Raw genomic sequence first — 27,705 nt, forward strand, 5'->3', positions numbered from 1 at the left:
CAGCTCTAGTGATCAGCATGTTGCAGGACAGGTTGTTAGAGGTGACCTCCCCTCACCATGTCAACTATCTCACACTGTGGCTCCATGATCACTACATTCAATGCTACATGGAAAGCAGAAAACATTTCAGTAGCATCTTGCCATTGGATTGCCATAAGCTTAGTGCCGTTACCCCGTTATTAGTTACTGCTTCTCTTCCTTTCCTTTATCTACCCTAAACAAAGAAAGATATTCAATTCATCTCATAAGATCTAGTACCAGTTGACTGAATAGCTGTCAAGACAAGAAAGAAATTGACATTTGGAGCTAATATACTATGTAAACATCTTCTTACTCCTATACTCAGGGGTCTGCAGGATGCTAGATTAAGGATAGAGCACAAAAGACATTTTAGTTGAGTTTGGGAAATATATTTTAGGATAGGTGCTTCTGAAAACATTAAGATCATAGAATCCTAGAATGGTTCAGGTTAGAAGGGACCTTAAAGAACATCTAGTTCCAACCCCCCTGCCATGGGCAGGGACACTTCTCACTAGACCAGGCTGCTCAAAGCCCCATCCAGCCTGGCCTTGAACACTTCCAGGGATGGGGCAGCCACAACTTCTCTGGGCAACCTGTTCCAGTGCCTCACCACCCTCACAGCAAAGAATTTCTTCCTAATATCTAGTTGAAATCTCCCCTCTTTCAGTTTAAAACCGTTACCTCTTGTCCTATCATATTGATGAATAGACATTTATCTCTTGCCAGCCTTACATTATTAGTATTGAGTTTTCCTAGCAAACATAAAACTACATCTTTAAGGCTTCCTTTTCAATATCTTCAGGGTTTCGGCACTATGGTACATATGGTAACTGAACTATTTTTAATGACCCAGTTGAAAACACAGTTTACAAAATTAGTACTTTCACTTTCATTTATTTAAAAAAGCAAGTCTATCAACTAACTATACTATGCGGAACTTTGAGATTGATTATTCAAGGATTTAAAATATTACACAGGCTAGCAAGAATATATACCCACCCATGCACATACTCTTGCCATGGCCTGAACTCAGGCTATTTGCACCACATTTAAAATTTAAACTGGATTCCACTTATCAGTGTGAATTCTCAAGCAGAGCTCATGACTCTTCTGACCGCACATTTAAAAACCTGCTGTATCAACAGAGTATCAGGTTAAGCTTGAGTTCGCTTCTTTACACTGGCAAGATCTTACTTCTCCACAGCACATGAAGTGGGTCAAAGTTTGGGCTGCACAGTCTTGTCCTGTCCTGCAGCCGTACCCACTCTTACACAAGCTGTGGCGATTGCATCACTGGTTACTGGCATGGTGAGCTCTCCAAACTACACAGACACCTGAAAATAACTGTCCACTGTAGGAAAAATATAAAAGCCACACAGCAAGGACTATGTTGTCCCTGAGCCCTCTGCTTTCATGGAGACCTGAAGTGATACACCAGCCAGCCACAGCCTACAGCAATGGTCTTGTTGGGCCTCCTGCTGCTCCTTCTTACTGGCACTGGCACATCCCTGACACCCCAGGGAGCCAGGTCAGGAGCTCCGCCAGCACACCCAACGGAGAAGCGAACACCTTCCTGAACTGGCTCACCAGGCTGTCTGGTGAGAGCTGGTGCAAATTCTGCAGCAAACTGCCACTGACAGGCTTAGGGGGAGTGAATCACATCTTCAGGGAGGAGTCAGGCTTCCCTGTAATCACCTACTGTTCCCAGTTTCATGACATTGCCCCTTAAACTGCCAGCCCTGGCATCAAACAGCTCTTGAACTAAGACAGCCAGCAGAAAATTGTCTACTTTTTGCAGAGTTAAAATGTAGGTCCATAATACAAGTGAGCAGTTCAGCATCACTGAAAGGGGCAGCAGGAGGACACAAGCACAATCAATTCTCAAATCAAAATCACATACATGTAGATACTTACCATAGTCACGAAAAACCTACAGAATCAAATCTGTTCGTTAAAGCTTATGTTCATTTTTTTGATTCAGGAGAATGTGTAAAACACATTATAACCTGAAAAATGATAATAAAATTGGCAATTTTAAAAATATTACCAAGTATAACTACAAGCCCTTGAACTTCATAGACCAAGTGACAGACAGGAAAATGGCCCAAGGAAAACTAACATTGGATAGTCATTACATCTCTACAACTAAGGTTATCACTTGCTCGCTTGAATAACCTCTACATTAGGCTTCCGAAGCTATTTCTGTAAGTTTTTATAAATTTAACTCTTCATTAGTCTGTGCTGCAGCTTTCCATGTATTCAATACCAACAATTTACCCACCAACACATCACAGAATGATGTGACTGCAGAAAAGAAGCAGGTTACATCCCTGACCTGCGTTACATCCCACTATGAAGCCTAATGTTAACGCTGGCAACAATGTCAAGATCTTGTGGGCTCTGGAACCCTCCATTTATTTAAATTAAAAACTGACACTAGTATTGTAGAAAATATAATAACTATAATAGTTTTTTAAACGCCTGAGATCAAATGTATTTGCAAGTCATCCACAACCATATTCAGGGATTTGTTTTTAATAATAGCAGGTATATCCAATAAGCAAAACATCAAATATTTCACTAAGCAGCATATAATCACCAATTACTGTTAAGTGGCTATCATTGTATAAGATCATTGAAACGTATGTATTTTATAACTATTGTTAGTAAATGTTTATAAATAACATTTTGGACTCGTGGTAGGAAAGCAAAAAAAGTTAAAATTATTTGAAAACAGTGAATGGATTTAAATACAAGATAATAATTGGGTTTCAGCTCTGGGTTTTACTTTAATTTAGAAAGAGGTAGTTTCTAATATACCAGCTATAAAAAATAAGATCTGCCAAGATTTATTTTTACCTTATCATGGTTGAAAAGTAATAATTTGCTTAAACTGACACATTATACAAATTACATATTTCATCACAATACGCATATGTAGTTTTTAATCTGCCTCTGAAAACAGAACCAAAATTAAATCCTCCAAGAAATTTTCTTCTGTTTCAGAATTTCAGGTTGCCCAGATTTCAAATTCTGCTTGTAGATAAGAACAGACAAAAAAAATAATTCAATACAAATCTTGAAGTATTTACTAATAATGTTAGCACACGAAATTTCTTATATTGCATACTGGCCCATGCATTATTTGTACACCACACCATGATCAAGTTTATTACTGAAAGAACTCAACTTCCTAAGAATAAAAAGGAGGTATTCATCAAAACAGTAAAAGGGGAAAAAAAAATCCAGAATTTTCCTCCCTTCTGTGTACAGGTAAAATTTAATTAAATTAATGGCGAATATTAAATAGATGACCGTTAGCTTGTTTAATTCATCAGAAGATGAATCTAGATTCAAAATCAGGTTTAAGATGTATATTTTGAACCTGTGCCAAAAATAGCATGTTATTTTCTTCTGTTCACAGAGCACTAAGTTGAGTAATGAGAACAAAACTTGTTTGCGAATATAAACACAATGAAGCAACCCTTAATTAGCACATGCAAATGTAAATTTGGAAAATTGCTTATTATCTACAATGTTCAAAATTATAACTTCTATTTATACAAATTTAGAGATTATATTCTGTGTAATTAGGTGTAAATTTTAAAGATATGCATTAATCATAATTTGTCTTTGCAAATAGGATTAATTAGTGTTTGTAATAGCATATGCAAGTGGAGATTAACGGTGAATCACACTTGCTCAAGTAATAGACTAAATGAAGTCAGCATCTTTTCTTTTTTTTTAAAAACAAACAAACAAAGGGAACTACATACCTCAGTGTCATTTCAGAAACTTTCATAGTAAAAGAAAATATACAAAAGCACAGATCATGCCCACGCAAAAAACACTGCAATGCATGTGCTTATGACGGACCAGAACCCTGGTGGAGTGGGACTGATCTGCACAGAGCGCGATCCCAGAGTTATGCGTGCAAAAACAGGAGACACCTGAGAAAAGGTGACACAATATTTACGTTTCTCTGCCTCAGAAGTGATAAATACCTGAATACCCACACTGTGGCCTTCTATGTAATGCACAGTTACAAAATTGGATGTGATCAGAACCTAATTTAACGTACTACAAAGGTCATACAAAGCCAATCAGTGGCAGAAAACTGCTTTCTGATAAAACAGCATCTCATTGTACTTTGCATATGTATACTGTATTATACTTAAAATTCTAATGTTTTCATCAAGCACTTTGCAGGTAGAAAAATTCAGATGCATTTTGCAAAGATAAAAAGACTTTCTAAATTCTGAATGAGCAGTCCCCTGCTCTCTTCAGTCACAGTGCAAGGAATAATAGCAATAATAAAAATAAATGCTGTCTACCTCATCCCAATTTTTTTGGATAAAGACTGATAGAGAAGCAGCCTTTAAACGCCATGGAAGAGGAGCAAGGCATAACTTTTAAATAATTTTTGAATTTGGAGAGCTAAACCAGGGAAACAACAAGCAATTGCTCTCCCCCTAGTTTTCACAACTTGTAAATAGCTTCTACTTCAATCTTGATATATGTGTTCATACGAATGTGCAAAAATGTCATACTATTCCATTTATGCCACACAAATAAATGAACAACATATTCAATTTCAGATCCCATTATAAAAAAAATAAATGGATAGACCCCATCCCTGACATCCCTTCACAGCAGCCTATCTGCACTTTTTAAAGGCAAAGCAGATTTCTATTCTAGTAATGGGGAAACCTCCTCCAGGCAGATACAGTGGAAAGTCCTTAATTTTAGGACGTAACAATTTCATGCATTCATACAAAGTGACACAGCAATTAATACTCATTGGTATAAGATAAAGTTTTTGGCACATTTCACGTGCAAAAGATTCACACTGGAAAACCTTCAGTATGCTAATTTAGAATACAATGGTGGATATGAAAAAGAGCTCTATTAAAAAAAAAAAACAAAAACAAAAACAAAAACGACAAAAAAACCCCAAACAAAACAACAAACAAAAAAAAAACCTCTGTAAAACTTTAACATAATTATTATTTCTTCTATAAAACCTACCAGCTCCTAATATGTGCATAAGTTATGCCTGGGTCATTTACATTACAGAGATACATAAAATTCCAACAGTTACCTCAATCCAAATCCACAAGCTAGGTTTTGGAGGATGTTGATTGTTGCTGGTACTTAAATACTTCTCTGTATTTGGACCGACGCTACAAGATTTAGCATATTAGGTATCTCCTAATAAGTTTCACGTGTCTGCAAAATCTTCAGTGAAGATAAGGATCTGTGTACTGACCTGACGCTATTCACCAACACATGTCACGGCTGATTGGTTTTAGATGACAGTTTAATTATTTTTGAAGATACTGTTAAAGATGGTGGCTTATGTTTTTTGTTAAAAGAAGGTTCTGGACCTTAAACAGTCATTTAGCACAACCTTAGAGCCCACTGGTGGAAGTGTAGTACACTGCTTAAACTAACTGTTTCCCTGAAACAAGAAAAAAATACAGTAAGATGTTGAGACACGGAAGTTAATGTTTGTTGCAGCAAGTAACTGAACCCTTTTGAAAAGATAATGTTATTAAAACATATGGAAAAAGCACTTTGGATATTTTGCATTAGTATTATATTAACCTTAGAGGTCCTCTGACATTGCATGCTGTGATTTGGATTTTGTCTCCAGTTATGTCTAGTGATGAAATTTAAATTCTTGTGTAGGTAGTATAATCAGGAGCAATCATAAATTGGTTTGCCAACTTTGCCTAACTAAAAACATCATAAGTAATTTAGACTACAAAAATAAAAGGCTACTGGTCAACCTGCAAAAGCTAGAGTTGCTACTGGCCAACTCCTACCCTCAGCAAATTTAGCTTCCTTTGAAATTAAGAGGGTGTCGGCATAGCTACCCAGCATCAGCGCATTGCTTCTTACAATCACGTATCATTTGATCAATTACTTTGGAGAGCCTGCACTGAATTTAAAACAGTAGGTAGCTTTTGTATATTATGATATTTACAGTGCCTGTGTAGCACTTTTTACATGGAAAAATAACAATTAACTAATTGGTGATTAAACATAGTACACTTGAGACAGATTCTGTCTCCCTTGTGTTTTTTTTCTAACCAATCCAGGGAATAGTTTGCACCTAGGGATGAGAAGCTTAACTACCTTGTGGGTAAAATACCTTCTCACCCCAAACTTGTCACATCCCTAGAGAGCTCTGTAGAGTAATTTCAAAGGACCCTTTAAAAAGGAACTTTATATCTGAGTTTTCTTGTTTATTTTAATTGGCACTAAAGTTACGCAGAATAATAGAAAATCATTTCAGTAAAGAATTGCTGCAACTTCTAGGGTTACTGCAATTCTATGACAGCTACACAATTATCAAAAACTGGGCTAACTGGCAGAGCCTTTCCCTGTAGCGTGAGAACAAATGCAATACTGATTTTAAAAATTGCCTCCAGAAACCTCTATTGTAAAGGTTATAATTTAAGTCCAGAGTCTGTCATGTGGATCCTCCAGTTGCCAAATATAGCCAAAACTGTTGCCACAGATATTGACTGTGTAAGTCAGATGTTGTCTTCTAGAGATGAAGTAGATGCAAAGCGATAGCAAATAGCAGGAGGAAGTGTCAAGGTATTTAACTAGCATCATTACTATTTCTGAAGTACCTATGCACAAGCCAAAGCTTACTTGCATCAGTAACACTCAAGTGCTAATTCAATATCCATTCGGGAAATCTGAAGCTGAGGCAGTAACTCAACAATAACAACAGCCTTTAGTTTTTAGCTTGTCACCGCATGATAGGTTGTATGCCCATGTTAAGAAAATAAGTTAAGGCAAGGATTTTCACAAAATCCTTAGACATTTTATCTTTTTTTGTTGTTTTGAAAGCATACAACCTATCATGCGGTGACAAGCTAAAATATGTTAGTAAAAATTAAGCAATGACTCTTTTACAATTGGAAATTCTATTTGATCCTTACAAGTTTTCACTCTTGACTTCACTACTTCACTCCATATAAACTTGCACTCCAAGTTATTCGTTCTGCACTATCAATGTGACTACAAAGAAAACCAAAAAGATATCTTCCAAGGAAAGATTTTAAGCAAGAATGAAAACTGCAGATGGGGAAGATTACTGTTCACAAATGAACACAGAAGTAGCATGGAAATCAAAGTGCTGACAAAGAAAAAGTCTGGGAACTAAAGAAAAAGAAAAAAAATATATATAAGGAACAGAGACTAGAGAATTAGAGAATTGAAATTAGCCATTGAGGCAAGTTTACAAGAATAGGAAATGAAAGCACTGAAAAATTTCAGAGAACATTTCAAGAAAGGACAGAATAAAAATATGAAAAAATGAACCTTTCTTTAAATACATTGTACAGTCTTCAACCCTGTTCCCCTCCCCAACAGCTCCATCCTTGCCCCTTCTAAAATAAAATAAAGTTTTCTGTAGGCAGCAGACCTTTTTCAAAAATAATAGATTTGTTAACCTGTGGGAACTGACCTAGACTTCAGTCCTGGGAGAAGTGTAAGAGTGAATAATTGTCATGTACTGTAAGAGATTTCTCCACTAGTTATTTGAAACATCATCTCTTACACACAAACATACAGTGGAGCAAATTTATGCAACTATTGGTTGCAAAATAACATGTCACATTACTGTTATTGTATTTAATGAGTTTTGGCAATGTGTTTAGTAAAAGGAAAACACTTAAAATTTACTATGTGCAAAAGAAAACCCCAACTACCAAGAAAATGTGCAGAAGAGATTTTGAGTGACTCACCCGAATGCCTCAGGGTAGTTCAATACAATGTTTTGGCAACCCAAATTGGACATGGAAGTTGAACCGGGGTGTCCACACTTCCTTGTTCTTGAATGAAAACAGAGCTTCCCCTGGCTATATATAATGAGCTGCACACTGTAAATACTTCTGTAGAAGTTTTCTCTTAGTCTGATGGCTAAGAAAATCTAAAGCAGCAGCATGATTCCCCTGGGCAAGAATTCTCTAGACAACAGGATAGCTCAGTGATTTCTTTAGCCTGGCCTTTAAAAAGCGTCCCTTGAAAAGAAGGTGAAATCTTGCCATGCAAAATCTCCAACGGGTATCCTTTCCCAAGTGTACTTAATAAGATTTTTTTTTTAGTCCTGCAACAGTATACTCAAATTAATTCTAGAACAAGCTGAGTATTTCATGAGCACACGGCCTCAAGTCTTTGAACATGTTTTTTATGCTTATGCAGAAATACTGTACTAATCATAGATTAAATTTATCAGAAGTAAAGCAGCACATTACATTCATTACTTATAAGCAAAGGGCAAGGAGAAGCAACATCTGGAACAATGCAGGATAGAAACCAAGCTGAAATGAGTGTCTTCAGCCAAAGGAAAGCTGCCCAATATTGTCAAAACACTAAATTCTCCTATCTTTACTATAACTTAGAGTTTTAAAAAGTCAGCTTTAAGAATTTTATGTGTATTTGTGTGCTACAAGAACTATGAGATCTCTATTGAAGTGTACAGACCAGCAGTATGAGAGAGGAATGTATCATGTCAGTGCTCCTCCGCATCCTTTGATTTACTGTGCTAGGATCTTCCACCAATGTGTGACATGATAAACATACAACAGCCATTGGGTTTAGCCAGAAGAGTGGCATGACCTATTGAAAATTCATTACATTATGAAATATAAGGTACTGCAAAGCACTACTGCAAAGCCTTCTGGCAGTTTAAAGAGATTTCTGTAGATACCCAAAAGAATTTAAAAGCATTTTAATTAAATTGTACACCTGCATGGTCAGCTGAAAATATCTGTTCTCTATACAGTCCAAGTTGACAGCATACAGTAAAGCTGTCTTAATACTTGCCAACCAGAATCTGTTACAAATAGTTCAAGAAAACAAAAGGGTGGGTAAACAAGTTTTACAGGAATTTATTATTTAATACAAGATGGAATAAACCAATATAATTTTCTAGAAATTTAAAAAGATATATGAATTTACATTAATATCCATAGAATTGAAAGTGGCGTTATTTTCTTTTCATAGATTTTGATCATAGCAGCTGGCATTCTGAACTATAGGAAAAATATCACTTCCTAGTCCCTGAAAATTATTTATATGGGTAGTTTGCCTTAGATGTACTTTTTCTCTTCCCTTCTGCCTAAAAATAAGGGAAAGACTGAGGAAAAAAAGAAGTTAAAAGAAAAACTGTGGCTTTCTGGTTTCTGTTATTGTTGAATTTTTAGAAGCATGCTTTATGGGTGATAAAAACAATGTTTTATAGAAAAGAAAGAAAGGAGAGGATGAGCCAAATGGGACTGTAATGTGGAGAGAAAATAAAAACAATACAGCAAGATAAAAGGAAATGAGCGAAGGAGCAACAGCAGGGGAAAATAATGAGCCAGAACAAAAGCCCCACCGCTAACAGAGTTTGCAAATGTTCCCAACAGCAAGAGAAATTTGCAGACATGGCAACAAGAGATTTGAGAAAGGAAGACAGGAAAACCTGGGGCTTAGGAATGGAGTCAGCCAACTAATTTCTTCCCTTCTTCCTTAAAATAGTATAAAAAGCTCTTCAGCTCAAGCATTTGGCACCCTTTTTTGTCACTACATGTCCCATATATGTAATATCCGTCTAATCTGCTTCTCAGCATAAACGTGTCCAACAAAGAACTATAATGACAGTGAACTACCAAAAAAAGACCAAAAAAAAAATGAATATTGGATACTAGTTTTATCACCACTGTAGATAATGAGAAATACATTATTTAAACTAGTATCATAAAGAAAAGTAACCAAACTAAAACCATAATAGAACATATTTCTTTAAGGATGTTGTCAGGATAGTGAATCACAAAGGAAATAAACTCATAAAAAATAGGTCTGTCAACAATTATCAGTCTTCAGGTTAAGAAAATCCCTAACCTCCTTTGGTAAACTGGGCACTTTACCAGTAACATCACTCCCCACTTGTTTTTAATTTTACTTTTTCTCTACTACAGGTCAATATCAGGAAAAAGCATTGAGATATGAAGACCTTCAGAAGACCCATCTATTATTCTCGGTGGATATTTGTTGTAAAGGGAAATATTAAAAAGTAAAGAAAACACTGGACGGATGTTGGTGTACTCTGAGGGTTCATGAAGGTTTTGTTTTCCTCCTTGTTCTCGCTAGTTTTGCTCTTGTTCTGTCTTTTACACTACTTGCCCATGTTATTTTATCAGTCACTCAAATCACAACTAGAAGATCCATAACAAGGAAATTTTTTAAAGTTTTGCTATTTAAGTTACTGTTGAGTTTACACCTGTACTGTTAAAAAGATTTGAAAATTTACTTCTCTAGCAATACAAGAGAAGGTATAAGCAATGTATGTACACAGATTTTATTCAAATTTCTGTAAGAGAATTATTATTATTTTACCAAGTAGTTTATTCCGACAGATTAAATTGCCAGTGTTTGAGAGATGATGCTTGTGAAACAGCTACCACAGAATTTGCAGCCCACATATGAAAGGCAAACTCTACTTACTGGTCAACTATTTGGTTGACATCCAAACTTGCACACTGTCAAGTGTTGTACAGATTTAACAGAAAACGTGATCAAGAATCATGTTAATAATGATGTGGCACACCACTTGGTCAAAGATTTTTCAGAATAGTAATACTAAAGGCAACACTAATTCACTGCCAGTCCAAGGACAGAATTGCTTTCTTAAAAATATGCTATCTTTACTTTGGCCTTATTTATACAAAATTTGATTGCTAGATTATTTTGAATGAGAAGTGTGGAAGACTGTATCCCAACAGAACACAGAATAAATACTGGCTTCCATATTTTTAAAAATTAGGCCTTTTTACTGACATCAAAGATCATCTTCTCCCAAATATATTGAGCGCAGTCCCAGCTACACCCAAATGACCTTTAATCCAAACATTTGTCTTAACTCCATACTACCAAAACAGAATTCCAGTATTAATGCAATTTAACACAGTATCCAAATGGATTTATTGATTTTTCGGCCAGCTTGCAAGCAAAACTCCAATATTTGTGTAATTCATGAAGGCTAATTGTTCTGAGAACATAATTAAATAGTAGTAACATCATTTGTAAAACTTTTCTTTCTGAGGCTTGGACCATCTATCTGACACACTCAGTGCAATGCCCAGCTCCTGTAATTAATGGGGTGAAATCTTCTTGGTGGCTGGTCACCAGTGGTGTCCCTCAGGACTCAGTTTTGGGGCTGGTTTTGTTTAATATCTTTATCAATGATCTGGATGAGGGGATTGAGTGCACCCTCAGTAAGTTTGCAGGCAACACCAAACTAGGTGGGAGTATTGATCTCCTTGAGGGTAGGAAGGCTCTACAGAGGGACCCGGGCAGGCTGGATCGATGGGCCAAGGCCAACTGTATGAGGTTTAATAAGGCCAAGTGCCGGGTCCTGCATTTCGGTCACAACAACCCCACGCAATGCTCCAGGCTTGCGGAAGAGTGGCTGGAAAGCTGCCCAGCAGAAAAGGACCTGGGGGTGCTGCTGGATGGCCAGCTCAACATGAGCCAGCAGCGTGCCCAGGTGGCCAAGAAGGCCAACAACATTCTGGCTTGTATCAGGAATAGCGTGGCCAGCAGGAGCACGGAAGTGATCGTGCCTCTGTACTCAGCACTGGTGAGGCCTCACCTCGAGTACTGTGTTCAGTTCTGGGCCCCGCTGTACAAGAGGGACATTGAGGCGCTGGAGCGGGTCCAGAGGAGGGCTACCAGGCTGGTGAGGGGTCTGGAGACCAGGTCATATGAGGAGAGGCTGAGGGAGCTGGGCATGTTTAGCTTGCAGAAGAGGAGGCTGAGGGGAGACCTCATTGCCCTCTACAACTACCTGAAAGGAGGCTGGAGAGAGGTGGGTGTTGGCCTCTTCTCCCAGGTGAATAATGACAGGACCAGAGGAAATGGTCTGGAGCTGCGGCAGGGGAGGTTTAGGTTAGATATTAGGAAGAATTACTTTACTGAAAGAGTGGTCAGGCACTGGAACAGCCTGCCCAGGGAGGTGGTGGAGTCACCATCCCTAGAGGTGTTTAAGAAACGTCTAGATGTGGCGCTTCAGGGCATGCTCTAGTGGCAGAGATTGTAGAGAGTTTTTTTTGTGTGTGTATGGTTGGACTTGTTGATCTTAAAGGCCCCTTCCAACCACGAAGATTCTATGATTCAAAAGAAGGTCTCTTGGCCTGAGGCACCAATGGAAGCTCTGCCAACACTGTCTCTCCCACTCCAAGGATGAATTCACAGTAGTCATCACCAACACCACCAGTCTCAGTATATCCAAGCATTTTGGAACAGAAGTTATGCTAAGTTTCATTAGTTTCTGAATTTGCTCAATACCTAAATTAACACATCTAATCAACCATTTTATAATACTCATCCCTCACATATTAATAGATCTGTAAGTCCAGGGAAGCATTTTCCTAACACGAAAAACAATTACAAGATTATTAACATTCATCCCATTCAGCTCAACTGTGGGGTTATGCTTTGCTTTTGCAACAGGTTTACATGGCAAGGTGTTGGCAGCAGGAGGGCTGCAGGGTGGCTTCTGTGACAAGAGATCAGGGCTGCCCTGTGCCAGACACGGATGCTTCTGCGCAACTCTGCAATGTCCACACAATGACACAGCCATCAGTAAAGCTGGTGGAACCTCTGTGAAAATGTGTTTAAGAACAGGCAAAACACCAGAAAGCAGAGGAGTGAAGGAAAAAAGAGCAAGAAAAAGCCCTGCAAACCACCAAGGTCAGTGAAGAAGAGGAGACAGGAGGTGCTCCAGGCATCTGAGCAGATAGCCACACTACAGCCTGTGGAGAGCATTGTGCCGTAGCAGGTGGATATGACCTGAAGGAACTGCAGCCCATGGAGAGCCTACGCTGGAGCACCTCCTGGGGCACAGTCAGCCTCTCAGTTCCAGAATCCAATTAAAAACCAGGAAAGAACAAATGACACTTAACCTCATAGCCCTACCTTGAGTTCACTGGGATGCTCTCATGTCCAGAGTCCCATGAATAACATTATCTGTGGCTTCAGCTCATCTTACATTTACTTTTGCAATTCAGAGCGCTTCTCATAGAGAAATAATGTGCTTCTGTCCAGTTACCAGAATGATTAAACATTCCTGGATTTATTTTGCTATACACATATATGAAATGGTCTTTGGTAGGCAACTAGCTTGTTAGCTACTGTTTCTCTAGTAAGAATCTTCTTGTAGCATCAGGGAACAGTTCCACAAGCCTTCAAAAAAACTTGCAACACTGGGAGTATGAGTAGCGTGACAACGTCTGAAGACCCAACTGTTCATCGTTAGTCTCAGGATTTCTATTCATGTTCTGCCATTACTTGAGTTTCTTCAGGGTACCTGGATGATCGCAAAACATAAACCATCTTAAAAGATGACTACACTGGAGCCAGATCGGAACGCTGATCTGGTCCTTTAGCAAACTTCCATTCTAACTAGCAAAACTTGCCATTCTTCATGTTGTCTTTGTTTCTGTAATATGTGAAATTTGGCAATTTCTTAGGGGTTCTCTTGAAGAATTTATTCATAACCTGACAGGATTCCTGTAGTAATTCCTCCATTAATCTTTTCTCCTCAATCATTTAACAGACTGGAAGATAAAATATGGATGTACACATATGCACAAATATATATTCACGTGGACACTTCTTAATACTTGCACATTGGGAAGCTCAGGTCTCTGGCGTGTGCACTTAAAATTGTTTCATATATTTAACGTATGAAGATCCTACTGCTTCTATCATCTATTCCTCTCACACAGTTGTGCTTTCCTCATTCTTCACTTACAACATAATATTATGTCAGTGAAGGTGTTGGCATTTCTGTCCAAATATTTGATAGTATGTATGCACCATTACACAATATAGATCAAGCTCCCCTGTTTTAGTATCAAATACAAAGCTATTACCTAATTTCATCATGATAGTTAACATTAACAACACCACCCAGTTTTCAGATGAATAAAAATCTCCCTGAAAGTAATGAAGCTGGTACTGAATATAAAGTTGTAATATGGTATCTAATTCATGTGCTTTCAACTTCAGCATGATTTAATACACGCACAGACAAAAATATATCTTTGCAAGTTTTTCTTGCAGTGCATTTCCTAGTAACAAACAGAACATTTTTTCCTTTTATTGCTGGTATCCAGTAGATCCTGTTTTCAATTTCATGCCTTTTTGTACACTACAAAAGAAATGTATTACTATTCTCCAAGTCTCATTTATAATCCTTTCTCTTCATGCGCCTTCTTGCTGTTTTATCATTAATGTTAATATTCTGTTGACTCTTAAGAAGTAGAAACTTCCATTACTAAAAATGAATAAATGAATACTAAAAAAGCACTGTATTGAAATGAATGCAGAGTACACAGCCTGGATATAGTTCTCACTGTACTTTCGATTGAGAAAGTACTAGTAATAGGTCAGGGATAGAAATGGTGTTTTCTGGCTCTATTATTGGTATAACATAGGTCATATATGCTAACTTTTTCCTCCTCAGTTCTTTCAGTTTTAACACTTCTATAAATGTCTAAAGCATACTGAACAGTTTAAAATACAATCTAAATGACCACAAAGCGCACATATACCTAAAATATACTGGTTAACACTGGGTAAATTCAGCTCCAGAAGATAAGCCACTGATCTCCTAACTATTTATGAACAAGGAAACTTCCAACCCTTTCACCATGCACACAGTATCTATACCCAGAAACAGCCTCAATGTTACGTTTCAAATTATTTTACAGACCAGTTGTAAATATTGAAAAGCTATAGGAATTCTTTATTAGCTCCAAATGTGGAAGAATAGAATAATTTATAATGCCAGTATTCACACCGTTCTGCATGTTTCCATATTGAAATTGCATCAGAAGATTAAGGCTAAAAACCCCACAAACACTGACAAATGAAAAAACCTCCCTTCAATTCAAGCAGGATGTAACCTTTCTGCCTCTATCCCGCCCCAGGCTTTTTAAGAGTTGTCTGTGCCTCTGACTGCTTACAACTCTAATCACACTTGTTCCTTCTTAACCTCTCAACGCTTACCACAGAGTATTTGCTCTATCTGTAACATTTTTCCACCTGTGTTAATTTTAAATCCAGTGACTCAATTTCTACTTTGTCCCCTCTTATGTTGTATCAAACAGCACTACACTCGCATATTCGGAAGTCCCCAGAGGAAAGTGCAGAAAGCAAACTCAGGTTATCTGGTACCACTTGCAAAGAATCAAATGGAGAAAGAACAATGCATGCTAGTTAAAATAAGAAACCTCTGCACTTGTTAAATGTCAATGCTCACAATGAGAGCAAAGTATTTTGCCAATACTGTTTTTCTATTCTATCCCAGTTAATATGGTTGTTGCCATTGCTCGTAACAAGACACAGGCTTCAAATCAAGCTAACAACATTGGCATCAAGATTTGTCTGGCCTGCCTGGATATTTGCTTTAGCTCTTAAAGAGCAGCTATCTAATGACCAGGTTACTATTACCTTTTTTGCATTAGCTGTTGTTCAGCTTTTCACAGTTGTGTGGCGTAACACCTCGTATTAGCCTTACACGGCAAGGTTTTGGTAGCAGGGAGGGTACAGGGGTGGCTTTGTCAGCTACAGGTTTGTATCTTACAGATATCAGTAACAAGCACTTACTCTGTGAAGAATGACCTTCCAATAACGAACAATACAAATAATTACAGGCACTGTATGACACCAGAGACCCCAGGACTATGAAACTCAGCAACGGCCAGTTACTCACCATGAAAGGAAAGAAACCTTTGGAGCGTGGTAAAACCAGTTGTACGGGTAACAGAGGTGTCATGTGAACTTGACATCAACGATAAAGAGCAAGGCGTACAACATGTTAACAAACATATCAGAGAGATACCAACTGGATTCCAGAAGGAGGAGAAAGAAATCATCAACGTTAACATCAGGCTCCTGCCAAGGAACTGTGATAAAAGATTTACTTTAGTGCTACCAATTCCACAACTGACCTGAAGCCTTTGACCTTCAGATCAAGAGAGGCTGCGCAAGAGTGAGCGATACATCAAAGAAAGGGCTAGGTACTAAGGGACTTTATGTACGTTTAATTTTTGACTGTTTGAACTAGATGTGCTAGTATCCCTGTAACTGGAATAATAAGAAAAAAAATAAAATCTTTGATCAGACTGTTAAGACTTTAATTAGACTAACACTAAATTCTTGTCTATGCATATAAAGTGTGGGTTTTGCCCATGCTGATCGTGCCTCCTTGACCTCTGAATAGTGATTGTCAATCATGATTTTTTTCCAGACCATTCAAATGTTATGTGAGCAAAATCCAAACCTGAGTAATTTATTATTGGTATATAATGCTTTTTAAAGTTAGAGAAAAAAGAAAGTAAAACAAAGAAATTGCAAAAAACGTATTGGAAATGGTGGGAAATTTCCTGGGAAAGTTAAAATCCCAGCTCTTAGGCTCTTTACCCCCAAAGAGCCATGTTCAGTTTTGCACTGAAATGACAGCTGCTAGCAACACCTCTATCAAGTGACAGGTTTAGAAATGCACTAGCTGTTTGAGTATTTTAAGTATTCTTTAACAGACTTAGGAGGAACAGGTAAAAAAGCTTTTTCATCTAGGAAGTGAAACTAGTTTTCTTCTCATCAGAATCCTGAAAACATTTTTTTTTCTTCCATTCTTCTTCTTTCACTGACTTACGCTCGTTTTTCACAGCCATCTCCATTCCCAATATGAATTTCTTTAAGCAAAATGCAGATCTCTGTGGCAAAGCATCACAATGAAAAAATGTTCTCTCTATCTTGTTCTAGACAACAGTATCCTACAAGGACTGAAAATATTACCATAATAAAGATGGTGATGAAAAAAAGAAAAGCATGACAGACAGTAAGAGGTAGACGTTTCTATGTTCATCAGTGATTACAAAAGAAGGAAGAAAGGCAACAGATAAAGTTCAACAAGGAAGATGAAGTTCAAAAGGATAAAAAGCACATGCTCATTTCCGTCATTTCTTCAAATTATGTATCTGCTACTTAATTGTTTTTTTCAAGATACTTCCAACAATACAGTAAAAGCTGTGCAATTATATATGGAAAGAAGTTTCAGGAAGCCTGACCGAAAGGGTGAAAAAGGGATGCTGAAGATGGCTGTTACAAACAAAAAAAGAAAAGTGGATATGAGATTGATAAACAATAACTCCATGTTAGGTGGTACAGAATCAGCCGACATAATGCAACATCACCCGTGAAGAAGGTTCATTCACTTTAAACACTTGCGTGAATATTTAGTTGATTGCCTTTATTTTCATTTCAGATCCATTTAAGAATAACTGGTGAAATGTTATTTTTAAATGAGAGTAGTACGTCCTCTGTTTGAAGTTAAAGCCACAGGTGCTAAACAGTTGCTCCAGTTGGATATCTGTTCTTATTATATGCTATGAGGCCTGATTGAAATGGCTTAGTAACAAGATTCATGTATTGTCTCCTCTTGGTAAGAAAAGGTATTAGCAGGAAAGGGTCAAGAATACTGCTGGCACAAGCACCTTCTTATCTTACCTGGTGAGGGTGAGTGTAGAATACATCCTCGGGTGAATGAAGTCAATCCTGGGTAAGGGAACACTGAAGCAACTAAGAGTGGTGCCAGGATTTTTGGTGAACTCTCCAGTTTGCTTCTGATGTCTTGTTTAATGAAGCCATAAACCAGGAATTACCTTGCCCCCTCCCCGCCCCCCTGCTTTAGACAACAACAGCTATCCACTCAAGTACCACAGTCACATCCAGCAAACACAATATTTACTTTGCTCACATTGGTGCTGTCTTAGCAATGTCTCTTAGGAGCTGAAGTACTCAGAAAATAAAATAAAAAGGTAGAGTAAAGCTATGGTTCTAATGGATTAAAAAAACTAAAGTGTACATTTTTAGGATCAGCTCTCCTACTTCCTGGGATAAAGCTGGGTAAATTCTGACCTTGTAAAAGCTTACCAAATCCCCTGCAGAAAGGTCTCTCGAACCACATATAAGAATTACATACATCATTATGAACATTCATCAAATAGATCACATATTGAAAGGTGCTGAACCTGTATTCACAATTGGTGCAAAAGTATTATTACTGTAAGACAGAAAATACAGGTTTTAAAAGTAATAGTATCCTTAGGTTTCCAGATCTTGAAGACGTATATTTTCAATCTCAGAAACAAGCATCACTGAAGGATTTTGTTACTTGTGAATCACCAATGGATGATTAAGTGCACAAAATGGTAAGAATAATTGAGTTTTATTTCAGATAATAACTCTGTGATAGCTTACTAATAATTTATTAATGGATATATTTAATAATGAAGTTATTACTGCCAAAAAAGTGTTGTTTGATAATACAAATATAACTTTAAGTAGTAGAATTTTGCCAGCAATGGTAACTTGTAGCTCATTTCATATACAGCAGTGTTTAATTAAATCCGTAAGTGCAGAGTGTCCAGATGTTGGTTTTTTTTTTTTAATTTAATAATGATGGAACCAATGAGATGCTGATAGGTTTGTAAACTAAGCCTTCAGAACATGAAGAATTCCACAGGGCCTTTAAAAAAAAAGAAAAAAAAAGAAAAGAAAAAAGAAATGAAATGAAATGAAATCTTAAAGATGCATGGTTTGATGGCAACACAAAGTTAAATGAAAAATGATCATTTATACTGTATGCAGTCACGCAGGCAGCATGTAATAATAAAGCTTCTTGCACACCAATGATCGACCTAACAAGGAATTAAGCAACTACGCATACAAAAACAGAAATATAACTTGTCAGCTTGTGCATGACACAGTTCTAGTTAGAAAACAGTTATGTACAACAGATGCCATGTTTGTATGGGAAAAAGGTCACCAGACTGAGATAGTTTATGCTAATAGAAGGAATCTACATGCAGCATGCACATAAAATGAAAACATTTCCACATTATGATAAAACTGTGTAAGTAGATCATTCTGCATTAAAAAAACATTCATTCTAAACATACTAATATGACAGAAACCATACATATTGCTTTACAATACAGTGGTTATCCGCATTTATGTATTTTGCTTGTTGATCTCTTCTTCAAGGTGAATCCGAGTTTTTATAATTTTTAAGAAAATAAACGCAAAACGTTGCTACGTTAGAGAGTTTCTGATTGCCATTGAATGCACCTTACTGAATTCACATTTCATTCTTTTGAACAAAATTCAAAAGATTTCAGTGCTGCTTATATATTCCCAAACCATTCTCTGGCCTTACTCTGACACTGCTAGTATTCAGCATAATGCATGAACCGAGTCAGCAAGGTATAATCCAGTGGGAAAAGGATGGCTTTTTTAATGTCAACCAAATAAAAGCTATTGAAAGGGCTTGTTCGTCAGTGTCCTACTTCCTTCTGTCCTTAGCGTAACAGGTCAGAGTGGATGTAGTAAAAACATGTTATTAATTCTAGGGATAACTGCGCGTTTAATTAATACTTATAGATGTTATGAACTGCCCCCTAGCATCTTTATGATAGAAACCATGTAAGTATAACACGCTGAAAATATACTACTGCTATAACATTTTGTTAAGTCATACTCACTTGGAAGTACTACACAGAAATTAAAGTAAAAATAAGAAACGAGACAAAATATCTAGATGGGTATGCTTAAGTGAAAAAGTAAACTCCTGGAGAACTCTTAAGAGAAGACAGTGGTGGAGCTAAAGCAGAACAAGTGGGAAAAGCATTTTCTCCCAAAACAGAATTTCTAGGATGAACAAGTAGTAATAACTAAACACACTCCTCCTCTCCTTCTTCTCTCCCCCACGCCAAGACATCTTAGCAAAAATTAGTGACGGTAAGTCTGGTCAATATTTCTAAGTACCTCATACTTTATGACACTTTAAAAGCAAGATAGCAACAGCATAACTGCAGATACAAAGACAGAAGGCAAGACTGCAGACTTTTATGATACAGAAATGCAGAATAAGTAGAAAGATGGAAAACAGGCAAGGAAAACACTGCACTGTAATTGCAGAGTATATTACAGGAAAACAGTATTTTTAAAGATACAGAGACTACAGTGTTACATTAAGTTCTAGTCTATGAGAAAACTCAGCTATTATATCATCAAGCCACATATTACTACAAATATTTAAACATCACACAGTTTATTTATACAAGCAGCCAGAAGCCAACTTTCAATCCACAAATCAAAACTGAAGATCATTCATACTAATTGAGCACCACTACAGAATGTAAATTTTACTGTTCCAGATTCCTAGAGATGGCACAATTAAATGTATAATACCTGCTGATAATCAGCCATAGGGTTGAAGTGATTAGTGGAAGCCTGCCTTTTCCATACGACAAGTCTCAGTTTCTCTCCCAGAACCCAGTTACTTTTGAAGTTTGTTTATGTGAGAACCTGTATCATTTTTTATAGAGCACCATAGACACCAAACCCTCAGCACAAGCAAGCATCCTCTGGCAAGTTCAGCACTGCTAACTTGAACTGTTTATCCTTGTAGTGAGCAGTACTAGGTGGAACAAATCCTTCATCTTCCTGACTTCATGGCTAAATGGAATTAAAACAGCAAGTACCTAGTGGTTTGATGGTGAGGCAATATGTTTGGTAAGGCTTGGTGGAATGCAATCATTAAAACCAAAAAAGTTTCAGCATAATATTTCACTATTAGTGGATGAAAAGTTTGGCACAATTTGCACAAGTAGGACATCCTAAAACATATGTAGATTTTGAAATGGTATTTTGAAACTGGATACTAAAAAACCCAAAAATGGCCATGAGAAGAAGAGAAGATGATTGCTAGAGGAAGTTGTGGGAAAGGAATTAGCATGACCAGAACAACTTGGATATCTAGATATGAATAGGTACACAGAAGTACAAGCAAAGCAAGGACTGAAACAGTTAATGGTTGGTTTGATTTCTAAAGGTACTTTAAAAAAAAAAAATGCACTCGAGAAAGGTATATTATGCACAAGTTTGCATTATTTCACTGTATATGTTAGAAAACAAACTCAGAGAGAGAATAAGAAATAAATGGAGAAAGATAATCTAGTAGTAACATACAATAGCAGGTGGACATCAGTCTCCAAGGTGGGTGGGCAGAAGCAGGATATGTTTCATATTTTAGATGGCAAAATGCAACTCATTTCACACTATAACAAACTATGCAATACTGTGGGAAGGAATATATTTAGATTAAAATGGAAAGTTCAAGAAGTTCAAGTACTTTAGTATTCTGTCCCCCCGCCTTCCTAGGGTAGAGGACACAACGCAACAGGTCCCTCACGGCATCCATGAAGCATGCTGGCTGGCTGCCAGGGAGAATGAGGAGCCTAGACGGGAGGTGGAGGAGAACAGTTAGCGCATCCAGCTCCACATCTTCCCCTTCCTAATGAAACCCAGCTGCTCTGCAGAAAGCAGCGCCCAGGCTTTGAGAGGGAAACAGAGGCATGCTACCCAAGGTAATGTACAGTAAGCTACAAAACAAATACCATGAAAATGTATTACCATGGATATCTAATAATTTTAATAATGCATGGTAGTACAGGTGTTTAGCCTGCTTGTTTATCACCCAGCACTGTTGTAAACACAATGCTGGTGATCACCGAGGAAAGGTAATTTTTGTTTGTAGCTACGCAAATCAAACAGTAAGCAGATAGGGAGCAAGACCACACAAGTTTTTTGTCTGAAACTGTAGAAGCATAATATAAAACGTAAGGACCACTAAACTGGAAAGGATTCCCATTAAATGGGGAAGGAGTTAAGGACCAGTCCAAAACCTGTTTACATCAACTTCACTCTCAGTACAAAAGAAAAAAACAAACAGAATAGCAGTTCTGAGATGTGAAACCTGTAATATCGGCACAAGGCAAACACAGAGAAGACACTGTAGAAATCATGTCAGCTATTAGGAATTTCTACTCTGTGTAGAATAAAATTAAGTACAAATTGTTTTCATCCAAAGACTGATAAAGATTGACACAGCAGTGCTGAGCTGGACTTCTTTTGGTGATAACAGAGAATTCTACTGTCATCATTGAATTCTGCTTTCAAGACACGTTTTAGTGAAAACTCATTAGCAGTGGCACATGCTGCAGAGTGTTTCTGTGATGCCTGCATGATACTTTGGACTGGCCATTACTAGGGTTGAATCGCTTAACATGACCTTGTAATCAGTCGCAATGCTAGTTGACTGTATCTATCTTCCAGTCCGTCTTCAAAACCCGATCAACATGCAAGAAGTTATTCCTTCATCTCTCAATAAAATAAAGGCTTTGCAAATAAAGGAAGGTGAAGGAAGTTAAATTGGCATGAATTATTTAAGCACATTAATAATTTATCATTTAGTAGTATCCCACATCAATATGTCACACACATGGCTCTTTCTGAAAGACTCCAACATGTTTTAAATGATTCCCAGTGCATATATTGGAAAACAGAATAAATTTAGGGCTATCATAAGGTGGAGATCCCTTGACATTCTGCAGTAGAAAGCAATTAGCCTTCTAAGAAACCTGGATTACTTTCTAATGTCTTCCCTTGAAAAGAGACAGTAGCTGGCTTGATATTTTACTTTCAATTCAGTCAAGTAGCAAGGTGGTCACGTTAATCACTTAAGGAAACTAGTGTTCCTCATCACGGAAGACCTTTTTCCTCCTTATCAAAACTTATTTTAAACTTTATGTTTTAATTCCATAATTAAGTTTTGTATTAGATTGTTTTAATACAGAAAAGAGATTAAGCAGTGTCCTTTCCAGTTCAAACAGTTCTTAATGAGAAACACTATCTTTACTGCTACAGACTTTAGCTTTCACTTGCTTACTAATACAGTACTCTAAAGTAATTTCAGTTGAAAAATCTCAGTGTGCTGCATGTAAGAAAACAGAGAAATCTATCAGAAGTATTACCCAACAGTTTACAGGTATTGCAGGAGATAGCATGATCCAAACTTTGCTAATCATCTTGATAGCCAGAATCTGTCTGTATTCATATCCACTAACATGAAATACACTACATTAACTTCCATTCTCATAACCTCTCAAATACTTACCCAAAACACTCAGTCAACACTGTTTAAACTTTTTCAGAGCAGCTCCACAGAGACAAGAACATTTCTTCCCTTTGAAACACTACATTTCTTCCTTCTTCACCCATTCCTTCCTAAATATAAACTAGCCTCTAGCCTTTTTTCATTACTGTACACCCTATGGATGAAAGGATTCATATTCCTTGTCTAAGTCAAAGTCAGAACTTCCACTTACTTCTAACGATGTATCTAAATGAACTCCAAGGCTAAAGAATAGTCTCTCAACTACTAGAGGCATTGTCCAGAAGTCAAACAAAACAGAGAATTGCTTTCTTTTGGGGGCTAACCTGTCTCAGGGTTTTTTCGCACTGCAAAATAGGCAACTACTAACTTTATACAGTGAAACAAAAGAATATGAAAGAATATAAAAAAAAACTATTCACAGAAGAACTTAAGGATTTCTGAAATACTACATTCTTAAGTCTATATCAATATTTGTACAACATTGATGAAATAATGCTACGCAAATTTCTGATAACGCTTTTATCCAATTACCATTAGCTTCTGAAGTTGCATTAAGGAGAAATAAAACAGGTGACTTTTTTTTTTAATGGAATAACAACTGCAAATCTGTATGGATGATGGAATGAAAAATTTTCTGCTTTCCTGTTAAACTAGATATCTTAGGTATTCAATGTGTACTATTCTCAGAATGTGCGACTAATGGGGTGAAAATTATATCTTGCATTCTCTGATCTGTTTTGTGTTTTTCTCTTTAGTCTAATTTCACATTGTCACCATATTCTTGTAGTTATACACACTTATGCACAGCCTGAATGAAATGACGTACAGATACTACTTGCCATGGTTACAGCTTGCTCTTTGAGATCTCATACAAAAGCCAAGAATACAAATATAATTGCCACTTGGTTTCAACAGAAACACAGCTGAACCTATCATTACCTGTAACAGCTATCCTTTGAAGAAAAGCTGCACAATCTAATAAATAAGTGACCAAAAGTTTTTGACAATATTACGAAAACTGCTAATACTATTTATTTGCACATTTTTCTTCACTGAATTCCCCTCATGGTGTGCAGAGTAAGCATGTCTTATTCCTGCAGATTAGTTCAACTTTCTCCGTAATCAACTCCTTGTAATGCAATTTTCACAAGTTCTCTGTACAAGAGAAATACGAGTGGATGTGTTGTTCTATAAAAAAACATTCCACATTTCCTTTTGTACTTGCATTGCACCACCCTATATAAGAAAACACATGATTGCAACCATGAAATGGTAAAGGCATTTTACCAGGGAAGGTTGAAAAACGTGTTCCACTAACGTTGAAGGGAATGCTGCTAAAGAAAAGGGTTATTTTTTACAAATTTTTGTTGTTATTATTATGTTTAATACTCAGATCTCAGCCAGAAAACTGTTTCTGTTTGGGGAAGGGGGTTCTAATTTCATTTCAGAATTAGCAATCATCTACTTTACTGACAGAAGACCTTCTTCCCCCCACAGACTCCAAGAGAACACAGACCGGAAAAAATAAACAAAAAAATCCATGCAGCATGACACACCACATATTTGATTTGGTAGAGAACAACCAAATGCATCATAAGTGACATCTCTCTAAAAAAAAAAAGGCAAAAAAACCCAAGCAAACCCAATAACAACAAAAAAAGCTACAAACCAACCCTATAAATTTCTTATTCTCATTTTTAGTGGAAGACTTATTTAACATCAAAGATGTAATAAAGTAGCTGCTAAAGATAATTAGTCCCAGAAGAAAGGGATATAGCATTTCAACATAGAAAAATGTTTTCAAGTATTTTTGAATATTATGGGATTTTCACTATTAATATATGCATCTCACAATTTCAGTAAATTCCAACAGACATTATTTCACAGACACAGTAGAACATAACGACTCATATTTGGCAACCCACGAACAAGAAATTAGTGCAGATAGGTATGCTGAAGAAAAACAAAACAAAACAAAATAATCCACAAGTGTTGAGTAATACATATAAAAATAATAACTACACTTTCGTGCAAAGTATTTTACTTTAAAAAAAAAAATAATGTTAGTACTCCTGGCTTGAATCATCTTAAAAGTCAGTCTGAAAAAACACCAAAAGGTAGTTTGTGTCAAGAACTTTTCAGATTAAAACATGAAATTTTTATGTTTCTATCTTCAGAAGACCATCCAAAGACTCCGAAGACAAAACTTTAATGCTTCACTGATACAAAGCCAACCCAGAGGAAGGTTTCAAAACCTGCTTTAATTACAGTGTTCTTTCTATAAATTTGAAGCAGCGTATTGAAACGCACCAATGCAGACCCACAGCCTTATTTTGCAGAACAGTCTTTGGTAAGGAGTATTTGCTCAAATCACAGAATAGAACTGTGCTAAATATTCCACATTGTAGCATTCTTAATCAAAGATTATTCAAGAAGGCTCATATGAACAAGTGAATCTCTTATACATACTCAACCAACGTCCCAGAGACAGAATACTTTCATTTAAAAAAATGGAAAAAAGTATATGTATTTCTACAGTTAAGGAGTCTTCCCTGACTATGTTCTTGAATGAGAATGCGTTCACTTTCTACCAGAAATTCTGAGAGATGCTCTTTAGGAAACATCACTAGGCAAAATTGTATTTATTCCATTATCTTCCAAAATTCAAATATTGTTGGGACAGCGTATGGTGATTATACACATAACAACCTCATTAAATTGTCAATAAGTGTGTAAATGAATACTGAAAAAAAATTAGAATCCACTAAATACATACCCTCCACATTCACTTATGCTAATTCACAGCTCTTTGTAAAGCATAAAATTAATAGGGCATTGGCATGCTGGCAGGTAGTTGTAATTATCTTCTCATGTTTCAGAAGATATTTGAAAATCATTTAAGAGCAAAGGATGAACGGTGTTCCAGTAAATCCCCCTAAATCAATGCATGGACACAACAGCAGCACAGGCAAACAGGCTGACAGAAGTCTGAACACCCACAAAGATGATAAAAAAAAAATACTGTTCGATACAGCTACTTACATCGTGGCCTACAAGTTCTGTCTGCGTGGATTTATCCGCTTGGGAAACAAGAGCCTTCTGAAAGCATTGAGCCTTTTCCTGTAAAACAAAATAACATACCACGGGTAAGTCATGTTTTTCCTCACTGGGTTTTGCAGCTGCAAATATCCAGATAAGTTCAAAACTCATGCGTGTACAGCTGTTCAGAAGTGGATTTATTATGGCGCTGTTCTCACTGGGAGGTTGATTTCCTTATGGCTATTTTCCTTTTATCAACTTATATTTTTCTTAAACGGACAGCGGACTCAGGACGTCTACGCATAAAGTTGGGCCCACAAGAAGGATGTCACTGAAGCATGATGCAAAGCAACCTTCTTCCAGAGCAGATAGAGGTACAAAGCACCGGGCAGCAGTAGCGACTCTTGCAAAAACCAGCACCGTTCCAACAGCAAAGAAACTATTAATTTTTTTTTAAGAAACATTAAGGAACATGCAAACTCCACCTCAGATCACAGCACTGAGATGGCTTCCCCCTTGCCCCGTGCAAAGCCTAAACATTTCTTGGTTATTTTACTGATTTCTGCTTTTCCCATTCTTGTCCCTCTGCACCTCAAACATTTTTGGAAGCATGGCGTGGAATCTCTGGGACAGGCTCGAGCAGAGAAATTTGGTTGCTTTAACACAATTATGCTTCATTAAAAAAGCATTTTGATACTTCATTTGAAACTCATTACTGATTGGAAATGTTGATCCTCATCAAGCCCTTATATATACTATATTTTTTTGTCCAGGAGAAAGCATATGATGAAACAACTGTAAATACATGGGATAAGGCAGGAAGGGGAAGGCTCCATGAATAGAGAACACAAAGTCCTTTACTGCACTGATTTATTTTTTCCTATCTACTTATTTGGTTTTAATTTTCAGCTATATCCATACAAAATACTTATCTTTGACTCAAATTCCTCAAGACCTACAAAATTATGTTTTATTCTTACCGACAGGTATGTATTACCATAAAACAGAATTTGTGTAAATTGAATTTTGGGTTAATTGAATCTCAAGTTAAATGTATCTCAGTTTTCACTAAAATAAAGACATAGAAAGGTTATTATTTTCAGCTAGTGTCTGAGCTGCGTTTTCCTTTATAAGTATCTCTTCTACGTACTTTAAAAATCAACTGTTATTCATTTCAAGCCAACATACACATCACTACATTAAATGAATTTTGGCCAAAAGCATGTGAACAGGAGGAAGAAGACAACACCTAAACGAGCCTATCTCCGGTATTTAAATTCTTCAAATAAGGGGGAGGGGGAGGATTCAGGAATTCAGACCAATCACTTCACTGGTGTGAGACAACTTGCACCCAAACTTGCTGATGTAACAACGGGGTTAAAACTGAATTCATAGAAAGGTAACCTCATTTCTGACAGAAAAGCTTCATCTCAAGGTTTTAATTTACTAGCCCACTGCCCACAGCATTTTTGTGTGTTTAGAAAGTAGACATTGTTATAGATCTTACTTTCTTATTTAGACAATAGTATTTTACTGCTCAGAAGCTCCATGAA

At 36.9% G+C, this 27,705-nt stretch overlaps 1 protein-coding gene across 5 annotated transcripts in view; it reads right to left on the reverse strand.

Annotated features, from left to right (window-relative positions):
• The window catches only part of CCSER1 (coiled-coil serine rich protein 1), a 695,226-nt gene that overhangs the window by 239,090 nt on the left and 428,431 nt on the right, over nt 1–27,705 (reverse strand). For 4 of the 5 annotated variants that reach the window (XM_063336575.1, XM_063336572.1, XM_063336574.1 and 1 more), the window contains exon 9: nt 26,156–26,233. In XM_063336575.1, the coding sequence (XP_063192645.1) occupies nt 26,156–26,233 (78 nt within the window). Of the gene's footprint in view, nt 1–18,378; nt 18,623–26,155; nt 26,234–27,705 lie in introns of those variants that run through there. The other variant, XM_063336577.1, reaches the window with a different exon arrangement.

The sequence above is a fragment of the Chroicocephalus ridibundus genome, chromosome 5 (assembly GCF_963924245.1).
Source record: "Chroicocephalus ridibundus chromosome 5, bChrRid1.1, whole genome shotgun sequence".
Taxonomy (NCBI): domain Eukaryota; kingdom Metazoa; phylum Chordata; class Aves; order Charadriiformes; family Laridae; genus Chroicocephalus; species Chroicocephalus ridibundus.